Source organism: Dermacentor silvarum, chromosome 1, assembly GCF_013339745.2.
Source record: "Dermacentor silvarum isolate Dsil-2018 chromosome 1, BIME_Dsil_1.4, whole genome shotgun sequence".
NCBI lineage: Eukaryota > Metazoa > Arthropoda > Arachnida > Ixodida > Ixodidae > Dermacentor > Dermacentor silvarum.
This window is the reverse complement of record NC_051154.1, coordinates 443,563,880-443,590,677: the sequence shown is the minus strand read 5'-3', so window position 1 is coordinate 443,590,677 and position 26,798 is coordinate 443,563,880. Positions and strand designations below refer to the sequence as shown.

The 26,798-nt window shown below is 46.3% G+C and overlaps 1 protein-coding gene across 3 annotated transcripts in view; it reads right to left on the bottom strand.

Moving 5' to 3' along the window:
• The window catches only part of LOC119448975 (collagen alpha-1(XII) chain-like), a 219,025-nt gene that overhangs the window by 172,037 nt on the left and 20,190 nt on the right, over positions 1-26,798 (bottom strand). For 2 of the 3 annotated variants that reach the window (XM_049660824.1, XM_037712179.2), the window contains exon 5: positions 26,098-26,183. The exons of the other annotated variant lie outside the window; for it this stretch is intronic. In XM_049660824.1, coding sequence (XP_049516781.1) covers positions 26,098-26,183 — 86 coding nt within the window. The remainder of the gene's footprint in view (positions 1-26,097; positions 26,184-26,798) is intronic. 3 annotated transcript variants of the gene reach the window in all.

Below are 26,798 nucleotides of genomic sequence, written 5' to 3'. Positions count from 1 at the left end.
GTCTGTAGCTTGTCGCAGGTCTTGCCGTCCAGCAAGCGGACAAACTCGAGAGCAGAGTCGCCGATCAGATGGTCCGTGCAGACGCCGTTCAGCTGGGTGAAGATTCACTGCTCGGAGTAGTCGCAGGACTAGCCGAGGCCGGTGGCAGTGCGGCAGGTCAGGTGCTTGGACTTAGGCTCACGGGCTCTACAATTCTACAATAGCTTGTAGAAGTAGCGGCCCTCGCTGCACGAGGCTCCGCGAGGCTCGCGCTGGGCGTTGCTCGTGCAGGTGTCCTCGAATATGGAACCAAGCGCGATGGTTGCCTTGGTGACCTGCGCGTCGATAGAGCCGTGCATTCAAAGACGAACTTGCCGTTGTCGGAGCGAAGCCTCTCCAGCTGGTTGATGGCGATCTTGGAGACCTTAACGGGGCCATCGTTCTTCACGGTGCTTAGGGTGGAGCGGTCGATGAGGTTCTTCAGGAGACGGCCGTTGATGGTCCAGGTGATTGTGGCGTAGTCCTTGTACAGGCGCGAGAGCTGTGGGCCCCTGGGAGGAGGTTACCAGTGTGCGGGATTGCGCGCGCAGTGGGCTGCGCATCGATGCATCACTCGAGGTGCATGGAGCCGCGCAGGCCGGGTTGTAACCACCTTTGCAGGCTGCAGGGTTGTTCGAAAGTAATCCCCTGTCGGGGACGGCGGGTTAAGCGGAGCTTCTCCCAAGCGAGCACCCCTGAAGAAAGCCGGGCGTCTGGCCGGGGGTCGCTTGTGCTCGATTTGTATTCCGGTGGGTAACCGGTGGCCGCCTGGTTTCGAACCCGCAACCTCCCGCAGCCGAGGCGGACACTCCACGACGAGGTCACGGCTGCGGTGACTTACGGCGCTGCAGCTTTCCAATATCGAACAGGGTGCCGGATCGTTGGTGGGACTTGTGAGGCTTAGTTGCTGCACGGGCGCCCGGTGGAAACGTCCCTCGAGCAGAGCCCGCTGGCGGTCCGCATCGTAAGGGGCCGCGAGCCGTAGGCTGTTGGCGTTCCCGAGCCGAAACTGGTCCTTGTAGAAGTCACCTGAACCATCAGGGCTAGGGTCAGGCCAGTCAGCGCTAGGCGCAGGGCCATGATCCGAGGAGTGAGAGTAGCTGACGTGTCACCGCTCCGCGTGGCCGGCGTGTTCGTACCGTGACCGCGCGCTCGCACCGTGGCCGGCGTCCTCGCACCGTGGCTGGCGTGCTCGTACCGTGGCCGGCGTTCTCGTACCATGGCCGGCGTTCTCGTACCGTGGCCTGGTTAGCGCCGTGGCCGGTGAGCGCCGTTGCCGGTGAGCGCCGTTGCCGGTGAGCGCCGTTGCCGGTGAGCGCCGTGGCTTGGTGAGCGCCGTGGCCGGTGCGCGTCGTGGCCGATCACGTCGGGGTCACCATTGTAGGAAGAAAGTGACGGCGGCGAACGAGCCGTGCCGTCGTTCCTACTAAGAAGTCGGCCAGCCGAGCGGAGGCCGCGACGACCAGCGTCTCAAGCTCCTGGAACAACACTGCGCGTGCCGAGCTTGCGCTTCGAGCACGCGCTGCGCTTCTTTATTATTTAGTTCCTTGACAGTCGGCGCCAAGGCACCGGTTGGGAGTGCCGACCAAAGCGCCCCGCGTTGCAGCGTCGGTGGGCGCTACAGTATACTAGCCTTAGGCCGTCGGCGCTTGTTGCGCCACCTAGTGAGCGCTCGTGAAGGCGAGCTGGTGCATCTGCGGGCGAGAGCGTTGGTGACGCATGGAGGCTGCATCCGGGCGACAGTGGTTAGGTTTGTTTCGCGGTGGTGCCACCAGAGCGCTGCAAGCCGTGGTTTCTGCACCGTGCTCACCTGGTGGCATGAACAGAGAGCGCGCGCGTTTCGCATCGCTTGAATAAGTATTTTTTTTGCGATGTGCTATCATTGCACATGGTTTCCGAAAAAAAAGGCTTACCTCGCTCATGCCTTAATGCATGTTAGAACTACCCACTTGGCTTTGGCCTCCTGTTGTCACGTGGTAGTGACGATGAAAAAAACAGCAGCAATACTGTGAATGGCGAACTTGTGCCCACAAGTTCGCCATTCACAGTATTACCCACAAATACAGCACTTGTGCCCAAAAATACAGCATGCCTGTGCTCTCGAACATGAGACCCAGCTATGTGCGGACGTTAGAGAGCATACAAGTTGAAGGATTGCGCACGTCTTGGGCCTACCACGCTGCACCTCAACCAATGGTACCATCGCGAAAGCTCGGGCTTGTCCCATCAACGTATATATGGTCTGCGAACCTCTTCGACTGCAGCTACGCTTGTTGACCCAACATAAGCACCATCCCCTATCATCACTCCATGCCACGCACCCAAACTGCAGTTTTTCAAGAACTATATCGCGTCATGAGAATATTCTGCCGTTTAGATTCTCTTCCCCATGCATTCCTAGTGCACCTCCGAAGGGCCTGCATAAACCGCTTGTTAAACTTCAAATCGCTAGGATTACGAGGAAGTCCTGTGTTTCATCCATTGGCCTTAAGCAACTTACCCTATCGCACATTTTTACAGCATACAGTGGTACTTCTCACGTGTATACCGATGGCTCTGTTACCCCATGTGCCTCCGCCGCAGCCTTTGTCATCCCGCAAATGTCCATCGCTCGACGGTTTAAATTAGACCACAAGTCCACTTCAACTGCCGCAGAACTTGTTGCTGTCCCCGCAAGGGCACCTTGAGTATCAAGGTGATGGTGCTTGGCGCCACCACGGACCCTTAGCCCCCATACCGAAGCTGTCATCCGCACCGTGGCGAAAGGTTTTGAGGTGAAGGGTAGAAACCATGAACGGTGGCGGTCGGGGCCATGGTCAAGCTCCGGCCGATGGGCTCTTCGTCTGTGTACCAGGAGGCGAGCCCCGGGACCTTCCTGTGAATAAGACGGTGAAACACAGGTGACATTCTAGGAACCGTCGGCATATCCATATCGCATGAGTACTTTTTCTTCCAAAAAACCCAAGTCCAGCAATCTGGGACATCGACTACTGCGGCGAAGCCGACCCTGGGGCGATGCGGTTGGCGTAACTCTATGGGAAGCATTTTTTAAAAATCGATTACTCAGCAATGGCTCGTTTTTCGCGATTTGCACTTTAGGCACTACATCCCGACAACGTTCTCACGGTATATGTCGAGTGTAGTCTAATTGCACTGGCTGGATTTTTTTCCTGGGGCACTTTTGTAGACCCATTGAAAATGCATGGGGTGATTTTTAAAATGTAGTTTGCAGCACAGTAAAAACTCATCCGCTAATTGCACTCTAGTGGCACATACTTTAGGTCTATCTATATATGTAGGTCCAGTTTGGTTTTAATCCGCTGGGTGAATTTTTTTCCTGGGGCGCTTTTGTTTGGCTACTATGCGGCAAAGCATCTCTACAGGGGCAAAAGATTCGTCCGCCGTGGAATTGATGGGAAAGAGCTTGCGGACCATGTCAAAAATGGACACGAATGTGCAGCTGTGATGCATATTTGCTCCATGACGTATAAGGAAACATGATGGTATTAGATTCTGCAAGAAGGAGCGGGCCAAATGGCTTTATGGAGTGCCATCGAAGCGCGAAGCCTGGTTGCGCGCCCCCCTTTTTCTCAAGTTTCGGTGCATGGTAAAGTGTTTCATTTGGTATTTAGAAAGATAAGGTGCTTAGACAGATTTAGTATTAGGCAAATTTTTGAGGCAAAAGGACATCGCCAACTAGAGCACTTGTTACGTGTGTTTACGTGTTACTTGTCAGGTGTTTACTTAATTTCTTATGTGTGTTACGTGTGTTTAGTGCAATGTGCCGACAATGCGAAGGTTTGAATATTATCAGTGTAAAAACAAATTGAAAGGAAAACTCATGATCTATAGTGCGCGTGACGGAACGAAATAAAGAGGAAAAGATAGTCCCCGTGTTACAGCGAAAATCAGCAGCTTCGTCTCGTTTAATAAACCATCCCGTTTTAGTTTTAAATGCATAAACATTTCTATGCCTACCAAATGAGAAATTTGTCCGTCCGTCACGTAAGACGAATGCAATGGCTCATAACCACGTAAGGCGGAGGCTACAAGCGCTCAGCAAAGTGAAGCGAACAGCGCATACATTCATTCAGATCACCCATACAATACACAGAACAGCACACGTTTCAATAAAGAACAAGTGCAAAACAAGCGTCCGATCCATGAATAAACATTGCATGCTCCCTCAGCAATTGTAGTGGTGGTTTTGTAACAGCTTAGCTGGACATCCAGGTTGATAAGGACCGATAATAGTTCGTAAGGGTCGGATCGTGTTCGATAAGGTTGATAACGACCGATGAGGGTTTATAAGGGTTTATGCTGGTCAAATCGAGTTTCATAACATTGATGATGACACCGGGCAACGTGGGGATTAGCAAGCGGCACAATGCTTGTGCATACTTAGGCAACTCCCAGAGGAGGTTCTACGTGATTTCTTTTTTCAGTTCGGAAGTATAACTAAAATCATGCGTGCCTGTTCAGTGTACACAAATCTCGCACGTTATACGCGAAGGTAAGGTTGTAAAGGTTTGAGAAAGTGGAGCCGCAACCGCTGAACTACACCGGGTCAATTGTTGTCGGGCCTGCTGTGAGCAACACGATTGCTTAGCTGCGCAAATAGGTAATCGCTTCAGAATACTTCTCGAAGCCCCGCTTTGTCGGGAATATTTTCTCTCGTAAGGTGACTCTTACAATGTTCTCGTAGCGCAACAAAACACTGGTCTGACGGTCGTTCGGACATGACTAACCTGATTCCGGGCTTTTAAATGCAGTCGCACCAAATCGCTTGGAAATACGAAGAAAACATACAATGCGTTTGTTTCTCCACAAACTCAGTCGTACTGTGGAAAAACAAGCTTCTAGTTTATGGCAGCGGTATTTCCCGTACACAACTTTTCTTTATTATTATGAAAGCAGTTATATGTACACTCCAGGCACATTTACGCCGACGTCATCCGCGTCGCCTTCGCTGTCGCCGCGATGTTCCGTGTGAAGTCCGACTGCGATAACATCGCGGCCGGATGCCGTATGTTGCCGGTGCGAGTGGAAGCGTGCCAGATTCATTTTAGAAGCCTGGTGGCTCAATCTCGAAGGTTATGAAAAACGGCGCACAACAATGCCTCAAGCAAGCACGTCTCGCTGTGTATTGTGTGTATTACACGGACAAACAGGTGCACGCAGAACATCAACTCACCACTCTCGCGTTGCACTAAATGCTGAAGAAATTAAACATTCACTGTTAAGATCACCGCGTACTATAGTCAGTCAAAGCAAACAGCAGAGAAAGCTTCGCTTACTCTGCTTACCACGCTGAGTCAGATCCACATAATTTTATTGCGATTGCAAATATATGGACACTCCAGGCACATTTCCGCCGTCGTCGTCGACGTGATGTTTCGTATAATGTCCAAGTGCGATAACATCGTGGCTGCGCGCCGTATGGTATGGGTAAAGTGAAAGGGTGAGAGGGTGAGCAAAGAATGGTTGCTCAGTCTCGCGTGTGCAAGGGAGGAAGGCGGGGAAAAAGCGCTCCGTCTTCCATCGCGCACAAGGCCGCAGGGAAAGTGGGGGACGTTTTACTCCCGTGGCGGCTACGTATGGCGCGGCTGAGCGCGGCCGCGCGGCCCCGATCTAGAAAGCGATCTGCGCTGGGTACAAAGTCTAGGCGGGCCGATGGCTGGGACCCTATAACGTAAAACTATTCCAATCTGTTTTCCTTCTAATCACCTGATGTCCAATTTACGTAACCGCCAACGCAAGCATCGGGCGGTGACTCGCAGCGTTGTTTGAGAAGGCTATTGAAACGCTCTCCTATTTTATAGGAGGTCACTGCATGTTGTTTGCTTTCAAAAGGAATAGCATTGCCTAACTTAACATATATTTCTTACCTGATTGGCTGACCAAGGGCGATGAGCACGCAGAAGTGGAGGGGGTAACGTGGGGCCGGGCTAGCGCAGTGAAAGTAGATAACCTGATGAGCAGTGTGTTGCCGGCGTCTGCGTTTGCCCTGCTTCTTCTTACTTAGCTTTCGGTGTCTGCTACAAAATCACGTCGGCGTGCAACGGCAACGTAACAATGCAGCTAAAACGAATCTTCAGTGAAGAAAATTTGACATAGCGATGTCGTTTTCGTGCTGAAAGGACTCGACAACCATATAATGTCACGCAAAATGTTTAATATAGGCAAATAAGTCCATTCTCCACGGCAGCTCCGACTAGCCAGTGCCAGAGCGATCGGCGGGTACCCACCTTCTATTGATGTCGGAACGGGGCAGTGTCCGGCTATTAAAAAGAAAATTAAGTTTTGATCGGCGTAATAATGCATCTTTAATGCGTACAAGCCACCTTGACGCAGTGATTTTTCACGGTTTTTGGACGTCAGGTGACAGACAGGCGAAGTGGACGCAGCCCGAAAACTTTTGACCAATTGCGGATGGCTGATGGTAAAAAGGCATAGAATCGAAAAATAATATTTTTCTGTTGTTCGGTCTCACATGCATAATTAGTGTGCACACGTCATATAAGAGTGAGTAGCTCTCGCGGTTTTTTAACAGCGGAGCTGTTTAAGCCGAGCGTTAGTCCGTAACCTGCGGACAGAAATTGTGGGCCGATCCTGGCGGTAGTGCAGAAAGGGTCCAAGCGCAATGACACATACCTCTGTGAACTGGCGAAGCTGAGCCTGGTTAAGTCTAGCTAAGCATGGTTGGGACTACTTAAGCTTAGTCTCTCATCGATAGACAATCGATAGTCAACCAGCAGCTAATCGATAATCGATAAATGATCAATAAATTCCGGAAAATGCTGGGAATGGCTTAGCCTAGTCCAAAAGCCATGCCAAGCTAGGTGCCCATCAGCTACGCTTTCTCTGTAGCATTGAGCCTCCCGTGCAAGCTACGCTAATATTTTTCCTTTACGTTGCGTGAAAGACAAGTGAAGTTGGGCAATCATGGAGGCCTGATTGCAAAAATAGAATAGAAGCAGTTTGGAATAGCTTTTCGTTAAAGTGCCCCTGATGCCTTCGTGTGCGGTGTATTCTCGGCGCAATTAGTTAGCGTTGAAGCTAGAAGTAGCACGATGGACAATTCGCTGGCTGTTGCTGCCACTCTCCCCCACGCCAGCGTTTTGACAGTGAGTGTCCGCGCTTATCGAGAGAGATGTGCTCGTTTGTGATTGTGCGCGCGTGACAACGTGCAGGTTAATTTAGTTAGTAAGCGAATGTTTACAGCCGTTTATGCAGCTGATAAAACGACTAACTTTAGTTTGCACAGCTGTCTAATAAATTTCTGTCGCAATCAGTGATTCGCCTGTCGGGCGAAATTGACCTTATTGTTAATATTATTGTAGTTAATATTATTATTACTTATTACGCTCAAGCCAGGCGCAATACACATACAAGTTTCGAATACAGGCGCAGTTCTGTCTTCTTGCGACTGAGTGCCGATAATTTTTTTCGAGCAAATGGGGCACAGCGTGTCGTTTACAAAAAGCAGCTTGGTGTCTGCCACTGCGGATACAGTGGCATAGACATGTTGTAAATGCGGTTTTCTATTGGATGGGGCATATCAGCACGCAGAAAGAGAATTTCGGGTGGTGGGTCGATTCCTTGTTGGAAAAATGGATATATTCTCTCGCGCAAGCCGTTGCTTTAAAAGTGAATCCAAAGTACAAGTGCCCAAAAATGGTGGTATTAGGTAGTGTGCGCTCTTTCCCGTCTCTTGTTGTTTTCTTCCTGTTTGTTTTGGGCAGCGTCTCAATACATTAACATAAGGTCACTGTCTCGTTCGACGGAAACACCTAAACATTTTTGCAGTAGGTAGAGTCATCTGCGTTCGGCGTTCTTGGAAGTAGTCCCCTTCCGAGGTGATCAAAAAGCACAGTGCTACTTCATCTTTCTTTTCCTTTTATTAAACGTGCGACATTTAACGGTAGTGCGCGAAGGCGAGTATTACAAGCTTTTGCGCTGTAGTCGTTTTTTATTGAAAGTTGCACACGTGGCTCCACTCTCGTGGGGCCGAGACGTGGACTGTCAGAGTATGGTCATTTATCGGACAATGCCAGGGCTACTACTTTTGTTTTCTCGCCAAAAAACCGTCCCACCCCCCTAGTCGGTCAAATAACAGTCCTAACCTTACCACAAACAAGACAAATTGGCTTTGTGCTTTTGAAAGCGGATAGTGACAGTCTATCAACTCTTTGTCTTTGGATCTTAGCACTTGCTTTCTTTCAAGCCCATGCTGCCCTAGAAAAAAGTCGGCAGAATTTTTTTTTCTGGTTACAATAAGCATTCTCAATAGGAAGTTAACATTTTCGACAGTATTCGTCTTCTCCTGCAGTGCGACGTGTGTGGCGGCGTTGTGTAGAGATTCGGGGAAAAAAAACGGTCAAATACGATATTGAGCAGCTGATTGCTGCACTCTCGTTAAATGCTAAACGCTTTTTGGGTTGCATGACACCATTTACACACCCTTACGTTGTCATTTTCTTGGCACATGAAAAATTTGTGCTCTTCAAATGAATGTTCTATGGTGTAAGTGCTGCATTGTTTTGCTTATTTTATTTAATGTACTAAGCTTGAAAATGCCGCTAGTCAGACATAATAGAGCACAGAGAAAAGGCCCAACTGCACGCGGCATGGTCTTATCCTTACAATAAATTCGCTAACGAGACAGATCATGAATCCAACTACAAAATTATATCTCGCACCAAAGGAATGTGGGAAAAACCACTAGGACACACTAAGTTCGACAATCTTATTGTTAACAGGTGATTCAAGGGTGACGCAAGGCGACAACTGTTGCATATGACGGCGTGCATACGACTAGACCATCAATAGAATAACATGACTTTAGTGAACCAAGAACCAATATGCAGGCCATGCGGTAAAACTTTATTATAGCAACACATTTTCAGCATTGTTCGTACAACTCAACGCTTGAAGCCTGTGTATATTTGCGGCGGTACGTATATGTTTTATTGCTGCATGGCCCACTTTGGTTATTAGCCTGCGTAACACCGTGACTAAATTTCGCCTCATCGCACGCACATTTAAGCCTTCTTGAAAACAGAACCAGGACGATTCAGTCACTGGAACAGCCTTTCATTTATTTATCACACAGTCCCATATTCGCTCGAGGAGGATTATAGCGGGGAGCATGTATACACGCATTAAAACTTTTTTCAAGGTAAGATTATAAGAAGTGATACCCAAACCAAACAAGATCTAAAACAAAGTAACAAAGCACCAGGGGCCGAATTCACAAAGCTTTTCGATCGTAAGTGCTGCACCACGATTGGCTGACACCTCCTTCTGCGAACAGTTTTAGCATGAGAACGTTTTTGTGATTCCGGCCCCAGTATGTAGCATACAGTAGTTACCATGAGCCTAAAAGAAAAAGATTTTGAAATTAAAGGCGTGTAAAATTGTTATACATTACCAGGAATTTGGTGATGATGATGATTTATTGGCATCCCCTTTGAAACGGGGCGGCGACAAATAGTCACCTAGCCTGCTTGATTTAATCAGGTATACTATACATGTTCTTTATCTATCATTTTTGTATACCTCTCATTATTTTTCTTTTTCAAAAATTTACCTTGTACCGCTGCCTATGATTTTACGAGATCAGGTCGTATCCATCTTTTCCCTGCTTTTTTTCCACCAGTACTCTAATCGGCTCTTGCTGATCTCTACGGCTGATCTGTTTATGTTTCCTTCCACTTTAAACCCAAGCGCTTCTGGGAGTTGCACGTTACCTACGGTTCTCGCCGGGTGGATCCCGTCGCATTCCATTAGAACAGCGCCTCTAGCGGCCGTCTCAGAAAACATACGCGTTTTCTACGGGAGAGCGTCGTTTTTTTTCCCAAATAACTAATCATAGAAGCCATGTTTTAAAATATTCCCATGGAAATAGGCTCTTGGCGCTTAGCCCGAAATAACATGCAAGTGGTACCATTACATACGGCAGAAAACTCGTTCCAAATTGCGGGCGAAGTTTCAATTATGGGAGTCTATTGAAAAGCCAAAATTTTGGAGGCTTTTTTGGCCAGTAAAAAGCAATTTGCGATGAACCTATTGCATTGACTGACGTATTCCTGGGGATTTATCAACTTCAATGATTTATCAACTTCAATGAATCAGCTTTCAGCTAGTTGCAGCAGCAGCTCTTGAAATGGCAAAGAAGTCGTTCCAAAATCGCAGTTTCATAACAAGGTCGCGGAATTTATTGTGGTACATATATAAACCTAGTTTTCGCCAACAGCAGCGCTTCGAAGCGGTAGCCGAGCGTGTTGAGCGACCACAGATCAAGATCACTGATAACCAGGATCGTGAGTTCGCAGGTTCGAAGCCAGCTGTGCCGCGCTTCTTCTTATCACTTTGTCGCTGCTTAGTTTGGCAGTTTTCCACCCGATGGCATATTCCGAAATGCAGGCCATAAGCCTTGGGCGCGATCTTGTACGCGTTCCAAAATGGAACGGAGGCGTTCCGTTCCATCGAGCCGCACACGATTGGTCAATTTCAACCGCGACGTTCAAATTGACCAATCGTGTGCGGCTCGATGGAACGGAACGCCTCCGTTCCATTTTGGAACGCGTACAAGATCGCGCCCTTGGTTACGGTTCTTGTTTAGTTTCTTTCTACTGTACCAAAGTCTTCCTAAAAAAATAGCTGGCTGGTTTCGAGAACATGCGAACGTGTTTCCAAACATCTTTTGCACTTTAGGTATATTGTACTTTGGAAAATAAACGCAGGTAACGTGTTTTGAAAGTACATTTCTTTCCTAAGGTGAATATTTATGAAGTCATTACTAAGAAATATTTTGCCTTTTCAGCTACGTCTTGGGAAAGGCGTGTTTTGTGCAACTCTTGTGCGGCTTGAAACGTGCCACAAAAATAAATAGCGCCCAGTGTGTGCAATTAAAAGACACCGAAGTAGAAAAGTTGGCTGCAGCCCCAGACGTAGTATTTTTACAAAGGAATACAGTTGAAGCTCTTTGACTGAGTGTATTTGCATTATATCAAAGCAGAATTTTTGCGTATACCTGACCTTCAGTGCAAATGAAGGATATCCGAATTATTGCACAAGCGTGTTTGCTTAGTACAAACCAGTACCTCGAAACATAAACATTCTACCCTCAATATGCAGCGCACGTGTCCTATCATTTGAACCATTCCCATATACCTTCACAAAATTCCAGAAATACTAAAAGTCTTCATATCCTTTTACCCTTTTACCACAACTTACGCAGAGGAGTATTGGAAATTATGCGAAAAGACTCTGGGACGTGTTAATGTAGCCTGTCGTGTAAAAATAGAGAACGACTCCAATCACAGACCATACCCTTTTTGAATTATGCCCACAAAGTTGTGCAAGAAGACACTGTTTTCGGCTACAATTACCGAAGTTGCCATATAGCATTCTGCTGTTCTGTTCTTGACTAACTCTATTGCTGAATCAGGTCACAGCACCATGATATGATTACTGGTGCAATTCTTTAGTAATTATGTGCGAATATTCTCCTACCCTAAATTTAACATGTTTGAATAATTGAAGAAACACGAGAAAGGACCGTGACGGTTTGCAGAAATGTTCCTTTATTATAATCGTTTATGACTCATATCGGTACGGTCGTTTTGTCATGATCACGCCAGCGTGCACTGAGCATCATTTATCATTTTGTCTACTGCCTATAAATAAAATACAAAAGTGTCGTTCCTTGTGTGTGAGTAGCACAATGGCAGCTGAACCTTTCACATGGTCCTACTAAGCCAAACCTTTCCTTTTCTGCCATGGTGCCACAGGACATGTCAATTTCACACTTGATTTTCGCCCTTTCAGTTTCCTAGAAAGCATAGGGAGGTACACAAGACGAACAGGCGAAATTTTGAAGTAGTCCTGAGATTTGAGTAAAATTTCATAGGCAATGTTATTATCCTTTATTTGTTTACAAATTTATTACACCTCATTGGTGATAATAATGACGTACTACATAGTAGTTCAGTTCTTATATTTAATTCAACATGTCTGAGATGGCTGTCCTGAAAATTAACCAGGTGTAAGCATTGCATGACGTTGGCTGGAAGGTCATTCATTAAAAATGTGTGCAGAATAAAGAAAATACAGGTGTTCAATGGCACAGTCACCGTCAAAAGTTTACGCGGCCGAGATTCTGCGAATAAGTTCATTTTCAACGCAGCTACGCCCACAGCCAGTAAAAGTATGCAAAACTTTTGTTTACTCTAGACCAGGATACGCTGTAAATCCGAATGCCACGATGCGTGCCTCAGGCGTAGAAATATAATATTTTTTCAGCTTCAGGCGTGCGAAAGCTTTGGACGCTGACTATACGTTCTGAAGGCCAGGCTGCTTTTTAGCTTATACGTGATGACAAGCGCCGAGCTCTTGATGATGGAATATTATAGCGTAGAATTGTAGAACTTGTGCAAGGTCAGGTGACTTCACGACGCAAACCTAGCGATAGAAGCTCAGCATGCTTTTTGTTTATTAACACTGATGATAAATGAATAATCAGAGTAAATTAATGTTACTGCCCGTTTCTGGACAGACTCGAGTGTAACGCATACGTTCTATATCACTGAAGGTTCCATGCTAATTCCATACAGGGCATTCATATTCGAATTTTGGCCTGTCTTACGCCTACCGAATCTTTAGCAATGAGAAGAGGTAGGCAATTGCTTCTTGGGATGTAGCCGAGGCCATGGTAGATGTGATTAGTAATGCGGTATATGTGAGTAGGCTGACTGGAATTATTACATGAAGTACGCCAACGTACCTAGGTTAAGTCACGGTGGAAATTACAGAGCCCTTTATTGTATATATGTTGAAGTCATGTGAGAGTGTCTCTGCTAAAAAGTTATAACTTTAATAATATCACGACTGAGTAGCCTTCTGTTAAACTGTTGGTAAAAATACTGTGTACGAAGTTCTATTGTGGTTTAAACTGCAACGTTATCAGCGCTTCCAAAAGAAAGCCACTACAAGTCCATCTTTCTCGGGCGTTCATTTCACCTAGGTACCACTGCCTGACTCGTGACCTTTATATTTTTAAATCTGCCCCGATGACGTAAGTTACGTTGCGGAAAAAATAAATACCCTTTCTAAAGAATGAACTATCACAGCTTCCCGACAAAGCGCGGTACGTTGGCGCAAGTCGTCATGTGTGATCACGATAAGAACGACCGCCCGTCGTTAAAAATGACTTGTCACTCCCCGGTTTTTCTTTTTTTGTCAAGGACGCGACTAACCCGTAGAAGGGTAATCCCGACCTTGGCATAATGCTTGCGACTTTTCTGGTTCCGGACGAGCGCGTTCTTTGTGTATAATTCAGGCGCCTGGCATCGAAAGGCTTATACACCTTTAAACAGCGAAAGGCTTTCACAGTCACTTCTGTAGCTCCACGGAAAGCGCGGACAATCAGTCCACTTTCAGCATAAGCGCTCTGACCCAAGACACATATTTGCGAGAAAGGAGCTCCTATATTACCCATAGCGAGAAATGTATCCACAAATTACACCTCATTATACCGATGTGTTTATGAGCCGCACTCTGGTGCCTGTATTCCGTATTATGACAAAAAATATAGTTTGTGCAGTGTCAGTAGCCTAAACGTAAAACAGGAAATTGAAGTCATCACAAAGACTGTCATATATCATAAATTGCAAGAAAAAAACTTAAACTGTACTTGATAATACTCGCAATGCAAACTTTGATGCATGTGATTCATTTCAATTTCCTATCTGTTCCGACCCGCCGTGGTTTCTGAGTGGCTATGGTGTTGGGTTGCTGAGCACGAGGTCGCGGGATCGAATCCCGGCCACGGCGGCCGCATTTCGATGGGGGCGAAATGTGAAAACACCCGTGTACTTAGACTTAGGTGCACGGTAAAGAACCCAGGTGGTCCAAATTATTCCGGAGTCCCTAACTACGGCGTGCCTCATAATCAGATCGTGGTTTTGGACACGTAAAAGCCTATAGTTTAATTAAATTTTTTAAACCTAGATGTTGCTAATCGTAGTGTTTAAGGGGAAATAAACATGCACTCCTAGCGCGCGCAGAAACTACGCCGGTTTCTAGCGAGGGGAGCTTCGCGCCGTGACGCAGCAGACCCCTTCAAGCATTGACAGTGCAGCATGCTGCCGGCCGAAATATACGGGCGGTGGGGTGCAACTCGGAATTAGCGGAGGTTGCCGTTGCAACGCGAGGATAATTGGATGTGACGGACGTTCGCGCCGAAGATTAAAAAGATTGTTGATATTAAAGCGATAGCTGTGCACTATGACGTAGCCAAACATGGCGGGTTTTAACGTTGGATCATGAACGCTATCACAGAGAAGGTTTACTGCAAAGAGTTATATGGCGGGTAGAGGCGCGGTGGGGTTTAAAGCGATAGCCCTGTGGCGGCCCATGCGCAAAAAAAAAAATTGTACCTTAAGTATCCTTACGTGATTTGAATGCGAAAGCATTATGACTTCTCTTAGTCATTACCAATAAATACTTTTTAAGTATTACAACCTGTTTGCGATCCTTCCTTCACTTTCTTTTCTCTGCGTTCATTAATCACCAGACCACAACCATTCAGAACTCATCGCCAAGTAGCTACGAGTTAATATGGTGATCCACCTTAATCCACCTTAACCAAATTTAATTCATTGTAATTTAGTTTACTTCACCTTAATTCACTTGACTCCACCTTAAGTCACCCTACTCTAACTTGTTGTAACTTTAATTCACTTCACTGTAATTCACCTTAATTCACAATAACTACCCATAATTACTACTAATTGACGTTGTAATACCATTTACTATCTTCTATATTACTACTGATTTCATTCAAGACGCTGATGATGTCACATTGACTTTTGATACCACTCGTTGTGAACGACGCCGGCTTTTCTGCCTCATGGCTCATGTAATGCTTTCGCATTAATGACTACTGTAGACGACAACGGTCCGTCTGTACGGCACAGAGTAAACAGCTTTCCCACTTTCATCTGCTTTCATTGCGATTTGCGCAGCCCCGGTGCGCGGCATCCCGTCATGCTCAGAGTTGCTGCAGATAGTTGTTGCGCGGCGACGAGGGCAAGCGTGTATACTGCTCGAGTGCACGCGATAGGAGTGAGACCGCTGCTCCGGCCTAAGCGGCCAGATGTGCTTCCTGGCGCCGTGGTGGGAACGCGCCTTTGCCGATACGGATGGCACAAGAGCTGAAGCAAGTGGTATACCGGCGTTGTTTCCGCCATGTTCTCTGCTCTGTGCCGAGTAGAACGACTTATATCACTTGTCACGGCGTGACGACGCTCGGCCAACGGCGGTGCCGGTGGCGCGAGGAAAAGAGAGGCCCCGCGTATACAGGGGCACTATCCCTCACCAGTACACGGGAGCCCAAGCCCAGAGTCCACTAAAGTTTGCTTAAGTGATTTAATAGTGGAGATGTGGTTTATGGTAAATGAAAAAAAATAATCACGATAAGTAAGCCAGAGAATGTTGATTCCACTGTCAATCTGCATAAAATCGACAAATTTAACACATGAAAACTTTTCTATAATCGCAATGGAACATTCGCATCACTTATGCTAAAACACTGCGTTGGATCTCATGTGAAGCTTTCATTGTTGTTGTACTTCCTCTATAATAATCATTGAGTAATAATGCAATACTAGTAGCAGTAGGGGTAGTAATAGCAGTAGTAGCACTGATGGGACTTCAGACCCCCCCCCCCCCCCCGAAATTATTTCGTGCTGGCATGCACCGCCGACCAAAACAACCACCGGCGCCGGGAATCTTTCTGGATTTTGTCTACAGTGTCTTTTTCACGCTCGAAAAGACATTTCGGCACGCACATTGCGAACTCGGGCTGGATTTCGTCGCAGCGCCCTTGGCACCTGGACTCACATAACGCAAGGAGCCCCATCCGAGCACAAACTTTCAAGGGTTTTTCGATAGCGAGCGGGCGCACTGCGGCATCTCGCAGCGGCCGGGGAATCTACGGAGCGCATGGAATTCAATTCCTAAACTTTATGGGTATAAAGTTCCCATAAACTTATGACGCGAAAGGTGCACTGACATTTCCAAAGGCGTGCTTTAGATTTTCAACTCTGGAAATTTATGGGTTTAATGTTCTTATAAACTTGAGCTAACATGCGCGCACTGGAACCCTCGTGTCCAAGCCGTTTCAGAAATGGAAGCCCGCGCTCGCAATCTTCCACACACACGAAAATACTAAATATGACCGTGACTGCCAGCTGGCAGCTGATAATTTTCTCCAAACATTTTCAGGAAGGGCGCCCGATGTGATCAATCAGCTGGACCAGGGCAGGCAAAGTAAAATAAGAGAAAACAGAAGAAAGTTAACGGCCTATTTTTGAGGCGGTTCTTTTTGCGGACGACAAGGTCTGGCTCTCCGTGGCCATAGGGACAGTGGTCCTATGGATTTAAGCAAATCCCCTCTGAAAATATTGGTATTTTCAGAGCGCTTCTTCATTTGCGAGCTGATTGTGGAGATACATATCTGAAGAACCATTTGGATGTTGCCCCAGTAATACCTCGCATTTGAGTCCAGATGTACAAAACCAAATTATAGAAATTTGTGGTGAAATTATCAAAGAAAGCCTAGATGCAAAAGTAAATGGTGCAGGCCGCTTCTCCATATTTGCTGATGAAACGACGGATATTGCCGGTATCCAACAGTTTACTGTTTGTGCAAGGTACCTAAACAAGGATGCCAACGACATCGAAGGAGTACTTTTAGGTTTTAGCACCGGAATAGATGCCCTCTCTCATTGCGACTGCAGGTTCTATGTAAATGTGTAGAAACGGCTTCAGATTCTAGCCACCCTTCCAGTGACCACTTCAAGCGCAGATAGTATATTTTAACATGAGATTAGAAAAACTACTTGCGCTCTACAATGTCTGAAGAACACGTGGTTAGGCAGGCAAAGTAAAATAAGAGAAAACAGAAGAAAGTTAACGGCCTATTTTTGAGGCGGTTCTTTTTTGCGGACGACGAGGTCTGGCTCGACAAGGATGCCGACGTCCACAGAGACGTCGGCATCAACGTGTCCGAAGTCATTGACCGCTTCACTAAACTTCCCCGCCGAGTGAAGTTTGTCCTTTAGATAGCGAAGCGGCAAAAATCAATGCAAGTAAAGGTTCTGTTCCTTCAGGTCCATAAACGCGTAATTATGAAAACGTATGACTGTTCATTAGTTTCTAAAACCGCAGAAATTATCGCTGTTTATTCAAACAGGTAGCATCATGATCAAAGTTATCGTGTGAAAACGAAAATTACGAGGACATCATTAACAAATTTTTACCGACCTTGTTTATTGAAAGCCCGGCCCTCGCGGCGTTTCCCAACAAACACACTCGGATATTGGGTAGTTTAACTTGCCGCATCATCTGTGGCTTTCGTTTGGTCTTTCCTTTTTAGCTACCCGCTTTTACTTCTTTTTTGAGCCGAAGCAATACCCTTCCTTAATTTTGGGTGCAGAAAATTTGTCGCCGCTCTGCAGGCAGTTAAATTACACATTTTCGTACTGATTTTTGCATTATTCCTCTATTATCTACCCATATGGTGCTGTCGCGACCGCCGCATGGCCCAAGTACATATCACGAGTTACTTTCAGACATAGCGCAAAAAAGTACGCACAACACACACGAAGACACGACAGACGCGGACGAGCGCTACTACCAACCGTTTATTTCAGTCAACAAACCCTCCGATTTCTAAGGTGAACCACGTACACCAGTGTCACGCCCCTTTCCCATGCGAGGTGATAAAAAGAAATCTAAAAAAGTTAACAGTACTATCTCCCTCAGGCAACAGAGTTCAAATAGTTCAGTTCGGCACTGTGCAAAAGAATTGACGCTTCGCTTATACAAATATCTGAGTTCTTGTGGATGTAGAATGCTTCTAGAGCCACTCGAGCCTTGTAGCTTGCAGATTTGCCTAAGATAGTGGTCTCATAAAATCGTGCCTCGCAACCACACGTAATGATGTGGGCAACTAAATGTGCATACTTGTCCTCTTTTTTCTTAACTTTTAGCGCATGCTCCCTGAGCCGGTCGTTTATGCACCGTTCGGTTTGGCCGATGTACACCTTCCCGCACAACAAGGGGACGGAGTATGCCACTCCTGTCGCACACCCCACGAAGCGGCTATCGTGGCTGGTTTGGCAACCTCCTTTCCTGTCCCCGCAAATTCGAGGGCAGAGCCTGGATAGCTTATTAGGAGCCGTGAAGACCACAGGAATACGATGCCTGTTCGCAACCTTCTTCAGGTTGTGCGAGACCTGATGCATATAAGGCATGGCTACGGGTCTCGCCATCCATCGCTGGGTCTCAGCTCTTTCCGCTCCAGCTCTGTTCTTTACCCTCTGCAGGATCTAGACTCGGCCACCGCAACAACGAAGCAACTCAGGGAATCCCGCTGCTAGCGACAATCTGATTGTCAAAGCTATGCTGCATTGAATGCGGGCATGACTTACGGAGCGCAGCATCCAGACATTGTAATGCGATGCCCCTTTTTACTATTTTAGAGTGGGCAGATTCAAAAGGCAGGGGACACTTCTTAATCCGTGGGAGGTACTCTCAGCAAACATGGCCTACACTAAATTTTAGCCTGAGATCCAGGAATTGTAACCCCTCAGTTCCAAGCAATTCATGAGTGAAACTCAAACCCTGCCCAGCTTGAATAAAAACATCAAAAATACTCCCAGGGGCAGTGAAACCGTCCTCTTTCTTTAAAAGGAATTAAAAATCATCGACGTACCGAAACACTTTGAATACCTTCCCCCCATTAAAAGCCAAATCAAGCGCACTGTCAATATCAGCTAAAAATATGTCGCATAGAATCGGAGCCACGCAAGACCTAATACACACTCCTCTACGTTGCAGAAAAGGCTGCTCGTTAAAAACAATCAATGTTACGCTAAGATAAAATTCTAAAAGATTTAAATTATGAACCGACAAACAAGCGGAGTTTCGGAAATCGCATTCGCCACTCTGTTCAATGCACTTCCTAACAGCAACTAAAAGCTTATCTTGAGGTACTGAATAAAACAAGTCCTCAACGTCGACAGACAAGCCATAATCTATACTCTCGTTGTGTTTCACATATTCAGTGACTTCTTCAGATTTCCTCACGCGGAAAGGATCAACAACCGTGAGTCACTTAAGGCTCTTCAGTAAAAACTGACTAACATTCTTTTGCCAAGCCCCCCCCCCCCCCCTTCGCTCACAATGGTTCTGAAAGGGACATCTACCTTATGTGTTTTGCAGAAAAGAAAACCTTCAGACTGTTCCCCTTACTATTTCTAATAGCACTAGCAAGAACATTCAATTCCAAGTCCTTACAAAATTTGATGAACTTAGTCTTAACCCTCACTGCACTTTTTTAAACAGCCACAAAGTTCTTGTCCACTGCCGCTTGGGCTTTTTCATTGAACATGCCTTTCGGCATCACAACAAATCCACCTTCCTTGTCAGCTTCTAGAGAACCAAACTGTTCTGCCAAACTGAAAGAAACTAGGTTAGACCAACTAGCCCAACAGGCGGTCCTTCTGGAACATATCACGATTTCTGCGATCATAGTTTTGTACTTGCCTGGATCGTCTGTCTTTCTATGCGTAAAGCTACTACTATGTGTGACTGCGCAACATGTCTATTTGTCTTGTTTGACGCATTACATACAGTGACGTTTGCTTAAATACTTGGATTTATTGGATACTTATACATATATTTAAACATCTTGTTGCGAGGCTTTGTGTATACAAACAGTGCATTTTGTTACCAGTGACACTTTTGTGTCCTTTATCAACTTGTATCTTCGCACTTGTATATTCCATTCTATTTTCGCATTTCTAATGTAGATCTTGCAGAACTCCTGCTTCTTATATGTACTCACTGTTGCGACTATATTATCGGTGTAATTACAATACACGACCGGTAACAACTGCTCATTCGCAATCTATTGCAACGAAGGACAGCGCCATTGAGGTTTTTCCCTGGCCGTTGCATATGTACAGTCACGAGCCAAAGTTTGTGGACCAAAGGTATGGTATGATGGTATGATAAAGCTTTATTACGGTCGCTCGGAACGCGCGTCAGCACGTAGCGGGGCGCTCCCACGTCGGTACAGAAAGGCCGAGCCTCTCTGCTGCCACGATTTTATTTTTTTTTCCTTCGCAGCCTGGCCATTCCGGCTGAAATCAAGAGCGCAAGCCTACGTGCGCGTGATGGACCAATACAACGTATTAAGCTAATTCGGGGCCATGCAGCTGCGCTTGAATATATTTAAATTTTTTGCTAATGCCATGGTCACCAAACTTCTGCTCGCGACTGTACAAAAAAGTAAACAAGGTTCTTTAATGACAAAAATTTATCAAAATATTTGTGCTCAACTTGTTCTTTTCATAGCCTTTACGTTTTTCGCACCAGCTGTATGCACTGATTTGCTGGTTTGGAACTGATATTCTATGATTTTCTGATGCTCTAAAGTTCGTGTGATATTTTCTTTACTAATTAAATAGACAAAAAAACGCGGAAGCATTGATATCAGTTATTTCTGCCACAATTTTTGGGACGTACGAATATATTCTTGTATGAAAAGATACATATTTTACTTGACAGTGGGTAGCACTCAGTAGTTTGTTTGCAGCCTCTGATATACAATGACATTGGCAATGGCAATGCAGTTACTATTGATGTATTTGATCTCTCGACCAATTCTATAAGGAGGAGGCCGCGCTGCAACGTGAGCCTCCCCCCCCCCCCTCTCCGAACAAAATTTCTGGCTATGCCACTGTGCAGTGAAGCAGGTCTTCGAACACTGACCAGTTACAGATGATTTTCTGCATTTACACCCGTCGCTTACCAAGAGCTTAGAAAAGGTGTTCGGCTGAAAAGTAGCAAATTTTCTTTACAAAGCCACTACTTTCTTTTGTTCACAGGAACCTCCCTGAGAAAACTGACGTCAATTCGAGCATTTGTTGAAGTGATTTTACTCTTTGCGGTGTCGGCCATTTTCTTTATGGCGCGGTTTCGCCAAGGTCACTGCCAATGGCACCGAAAATATAGCCATGCACCTAAGGCATTCGCTTTAGAAAAACAGAAATTCCGTGGCAGTGAACATAACTCGATTAGGCACCTGCACGCAAATGAGCAAATGGACTCGTAAACTGAGGCCAACCGAGATTAAGGGTGTCAATCATGCGACTGCATATCTTGAAACATGCGCCCATCGCGACCATTTAGCAATCTTACATTATTATTTTAGAATCAGCTTTAGAGAAATGAAGCAATAAAAGGGCATTTTTGCTTTTCTGATTCGATCGGACAAAAAGTTGGACGAGGAAAAGATGGACGGAAGGGGAGGGGGGGGGGGTGGAGGCCGCTCTCTCAATATTCTGCACCCGCTTTCTCGAAGCGGGGCTGAGCCTCTAAACGACTATCAATAGCAGCAAAACTGCTGATTCACAGTAGACTAGCTGGCCGCTCGTCTTATACGCTCGGCATTTATCAGATCAGCCATTCCTGATTCGCGCTCGTGCATGCTGGACGGTGAAAGCTGTTGGCGTGGTCCCTTTTTTTTCTTTTATTGTTAAAACGTGTATTCTGTTATCTTCCAGTACACTTCGTGCGTCATCGCGCGAATTTCGAATCTTAAAGGTCCGTACGCCACGTGGTGTAAAAGCTGTGAACTAAAGGCGATGTCCGGAATTGCTGGGGTTGAAGTACAAAGCTTTCAGCTTCACTAGCCAAGTATTGCAACGAAGTCATAAACGAGCTATTGCTCATATAGGAAGGCTAGATAGCCATCGGTACACTTGTAAGGCGGATAACCTTCATGCATCTATGCAGCTAATATGCAGCAAACGCATATACAGCAGCGAACAAAAAGATATGATACTTTGCATTTGGGTCTTGTGAGCTAATGTGTTCAGAATGTTGGTGCTGCGTTGTATTGGATGGGTGGCGTAGGGCACTAGTCTCTTGAAGACGTACTGCCATCGTACGTTATTCACACAGCATAGCCCAGCCACCGTGTAAAAATTTGAGTAATTGCAACGGCGCATGACAAGGAAACCGTAATATCAACCAGTAGCAAAAACAGTTAAAATATATACGCGCTTGTGACAAATGTTTAACGATAGGCAGGAATGTTATTGAAGTGAAAAGTTTAGCATGTTTATCATATAACGAGAGGTCAAAGGAGGAGAGAAAATAACTGTCAAATACTTCAAGGGCACAAACAGACGAGGAGGGTGAAAAAACCGTCAACTTGCAACAATTTATTGAGGCCTGCGAAGCGCGCAATATAAAGGCATGTGGTTGCCGTACATCATGCGAGCGCCACTAGCAAAACAATCAGTGACGACGCAAGTATCGTATTTCCTTGGAAGTTAAAGCACTCCACGGCTTGGACACACTTTTATTGTCTGAGCTATAAATTATCTCTGCTTCAATAATTTCATGTGTCAGTTGGCAACTGCTTCTCATGACGATGGTGCAATCTTGACAGATTGGCACGCAGCTGGATTTCTTCTTTATATTCGGCGCTTCACAGGCCTCAATAAATTGATGGAAGTTAGCGCTCGTGTGTCTCAGTCTTCTTTCACCGTCCTCGCCTGTTTGTGCGCTTGAAGTTTTTATCATGTCTGACCAGCACGCCCAAATAGCCACGATATTGAGAGAAAAGGCTGAACGCAGATGTAGCCACTCGCGCAAGAGCTTGGAAAGCGGCAGCAGTGAGCACCATGAAATGAACAATGACAAAATTTCGTCAAACAAAGTCACGTGAATTTGTAGACACTCGTACTACTGTATCACAGCGATGTCACTCGGTTCAAACGCGGACGTGCTTTTGATCCCAGCTGTCTCAGCGTGCTGCGTCTCCGACACACTGTCGCTGCTTGAAACCATCGTTTTCGCAACGACTGCCTTTACAGCGTGGTCATTTGGTTCTACCGCGGAAGCTCTCAATAGAGAGTTTTGGAAATGAACTGTAAAAGTACTGCAAGTTGGGCGAGTTGGTAGCTATTCATCTTGAAACTGCCGCGCGCACACAAGAAACGAGGACAATATGGCAAAGGTAACAGGCAGGCGCCTACTCGCAACTCAGTTTGTTTTTGGAGGGAAATTACACACATATATATACCCAGTCTGACTAAAGTGAGCATGTGCAAGAGCATGCGGAATAGAAATGAAATATTAAAGACATTTTTTTCTCCAAAAGTAAACTGAGTAGCGCGTCAGCGCCTGTCTGTTACCTTTGCTTTATTGTTCTCGTTTCTTGTGTGCGCGCGGCAGTTTCAAGATGGACAGTTTTAGAATTGGGGACCCAAGCGGCTTGGGGAACCAAGAAAATTGGGGCTGCAAGTGCGCATGCGCCGAACCCCGGTCCGTCTTGGGTTCTTGCGTTCGCTTCGACCCAAGGCCCAAAAATTCTAAACTACCGTGGGTCCCCAAGCCATCTTGCGTTAAAACAGCATACCTAATTCGTAATACTAACACTGCGATTAGGTTGATTACATTTCATTCTTCGCCCTTTTTGCTCAAAATATGCATTCGGTTCGTTTTCACTGGTACGAAAAATCTTTTCTTTCTTGCTTTCAAGCACCTTTTCATTTTCCCCTTTGCAGCACCTGAGCGCTCCAGCCAACGCTGTTTGCGTTTGACCCAATTCTCTAAATCTGCAGCTCCTCTAAACAAAAGAGCAGCCCCAAATTCTCAGTCTCTAATGTCTGCGCGCTGCGCATATGAGTCATGTTTGCAGCTTGAAACTGTTCGCTTTGGAACTACTGCTTTTCCAGCGAGATCTTTCGTTTCTAAGGCGGAGGCTCTCGTAATCGCTGCGCACTGCGCGTCTGACTCATGTTTGCCGCTTGAAACTGTCGTTGCAAGTACGCCTTCGCAACGAGGTCGAGCGGCTTCAACGAGTGGGGGGTTCCGATCTTAGTGCGCTGCGCTTCTGACTCAGTTGCATCGCTTGAAACCGTCGTACCGTTACCTAATAGCATTTCAGCGCCACACAAGCGTTTGGCGGAACCGTACTCGAGACTTCGCACTGTTTCTGTTTCACTCGTTCACGGTCTTCGGGTTCTTGTTCATTGAAGCTAAACTCCATCCGGAGTTCCTCCATCTCTTTGTACAATGTTTCTGTTTCCTGGGGACTTTCTTCCTTCACGAGTCCCACTCTTAGAACCATCTTCAGGAAGTATTTGATCTTCTTCCTCTCAATTATCGCTTTTGAAAATGATTGTACAAATAGCGGCAACCGTCATACGAGTATGTTCCGCTCCATTGAGTTCAAGCTCCCAAAACAACTACAACAGCTCGGTCTTTCGCAACCTTTCCAACTCCGAGGCACAATTTTTTGGACGTTGCTCAAAGCTTTCTCCTGAACGGGCGCCCAAATTTGCTGCTCGAAGCTCGAAGGTGTTCTAGTTCGTCATCAAGCCACGTCACTTCAAGTGCGAATTACCGCTCCAGGCACTCTTTCCGCTCTTATATTTCCCTTTCCCGCTCTTGCCTATCAACTTCACACTCGCGCTCTTGCCTTTCACGTTCAGACTCGCGCTCTTACCTACCACTTTCACGCTCGCGCTCTTGTTCCTGTCTTCTTGCCCTCTCCAAATCGTCTCAAGGCATTCCGAAAACTGGACATCGTTCACCTCCGACGCAAGAATAGCCTTGATAAACTCTTGTTCTTTAAGTGTATTGGTGACATCCCAACACAACTCTTTCGCAAGCTCCAGCAATTGCGGTTTACGCAACTGCTTCAAATTCATGACTGAGTTCAGTGCTTTCTCTCTAGGACAGACTAGTGCCTTGACGCTTACACAAAGTTGGCGGCAACGACAGCTTTTAGCCGTTTTGTTAACTACACCGAGAAAAGCGTGGTAAAACTCAGTAGAGAAAAGCCCCGCACTCACCAAACCTCGCAGCCAAGGATCCGTCGTAGACCAACCCGACGCACTAATGCATCTCACGCAGACACACCAGTGGATGTCGGATCGCACCGCTGGCACCAGTTATTACAAACGGATACCATTTGACAGGATCATACTGCTGAATACACTTTGCAGTGGCTCACAAGTGCCGAGGGGGTCAGGTGGAGGACAAGGTGGAAACGTAACAATTAACAACGATGTGTAATTGCATCCCTTCGGAGCGGTCAGCTCTAAACTTCCTCACGGAGAGCGACGCACACTCTAGCTTGTGCTGCAGGCTGAATTCCGTTGGCGGGGGCGTCTTTTATAGAGTCTTTGTAACGCGCTCAATGAGGACAAGGAGAGAGTGAACGCTCTTCACGCTTGCGGCCGCTTGGTACATGGAAGTCAGTTCAATGGATTTCTAATCGCCCCTAGCACAGCAAAGGGAAAGGCACTGACACGCACGCACGCACACACAGACACCGCCGGCGCATTCCTTGGCGAGGAGGGGGAGAAGGAGCGAATGCATATGCGAAGTTTAACTGTCTCGCTCCTGAAGTGAGACACCACTGGTGAGCGTACGTAGACATTGGGGCGTCGCGTGAACCGTTGGGAAGGGGGCGAGAATGCGCGCACAAATGCTAACGTATTTTCTTCATTGCGGCCTCCTAGGCGTTTTTCATCGATTGGGGGCATCACGGCGCACCTAAAACGTCCGGGCTTTCGCTGTGGTTTTGGCGGCGCGATGCAAATTGTTCACTACACAGGCCCGTCGTAATAGCGTGAATAAAGAAGGGTGGCAGAGCTTGTTCAAGAGACAATTACCCTAGGCTTGTGGTCTGGCATAGTGCAGCACCAACATTCAGAGCACATTCGCTCACGGGACCCAAATGCAGAATTGGGATATCTTTTTGTTCGCTACTTTATGTGAAAAACGAATAAAACGTTGAGCGTGACATTATACATTGGCTTCCTTCCGAGCGCTGCGGCGATAGTTGTGCGAACTTTCTTCACAAAGTAAGAAGTAATGGTACGTTAGGTAGAAAGACACAGAAGCAAACGAGCGAAACGGCTCAAGAGAAGCGAGAAAGGAAAGGCAACATACATTTCATTCGTGGCTGTTACTTACTCGAAACATGTCCACCTGATCCGAAGCGCGCCAAGATATAAGTGCTGTAGTGGAGTCAACAGCGTAAGCCGACACCTCACAAGAACCTGCCATGTGTAAAATGAACAAAACAAGTTGGTTAAGTAAATCTGAAACCCATTTATTTGTTAAAGCGGACTTCCAATTCTGTGTTGGGAATTTTATTTTATTTCACTTTACCAAACTAATATCGACATTGCATAGATTTGTCGATAATATGATTCTGGATACTAATATACAGGCAGGGGTTGTGTGTGAAAGGGGAAAAAAGAAACTAAATACTACAATTTTAGTAAAGTTCGTAGACAGCTGCGCACAGATGGATGCAAATTAAGTAAAGGGTGAGATGCGGTGCTGAAACACAATAAGGAAGAAAAGTACTTGAGCCATGGACATGCGCCAACAACGCAAAATAACTGTAATGCGAAAAGCCACATGCGTTATAAAGAACGCGAAATTCACGTTACTTAATAACCCCAAAGTGCACGGAGATACAGAAAAAAGAGCACGGTAGCCGAGTACAGTTCCCTGAATAACTTTCTTTATTAAAGGATTTCGTTGTACACGAAGTTGTGCCTGCCAAAGACATGGATGGCTTGAACGGAAGTGCCCGGTAGTGGAAGCAGTAGTATTGAAAATACTGATACGTCATTTGCATATAAAGAGCTCGTGGTACATAAGAC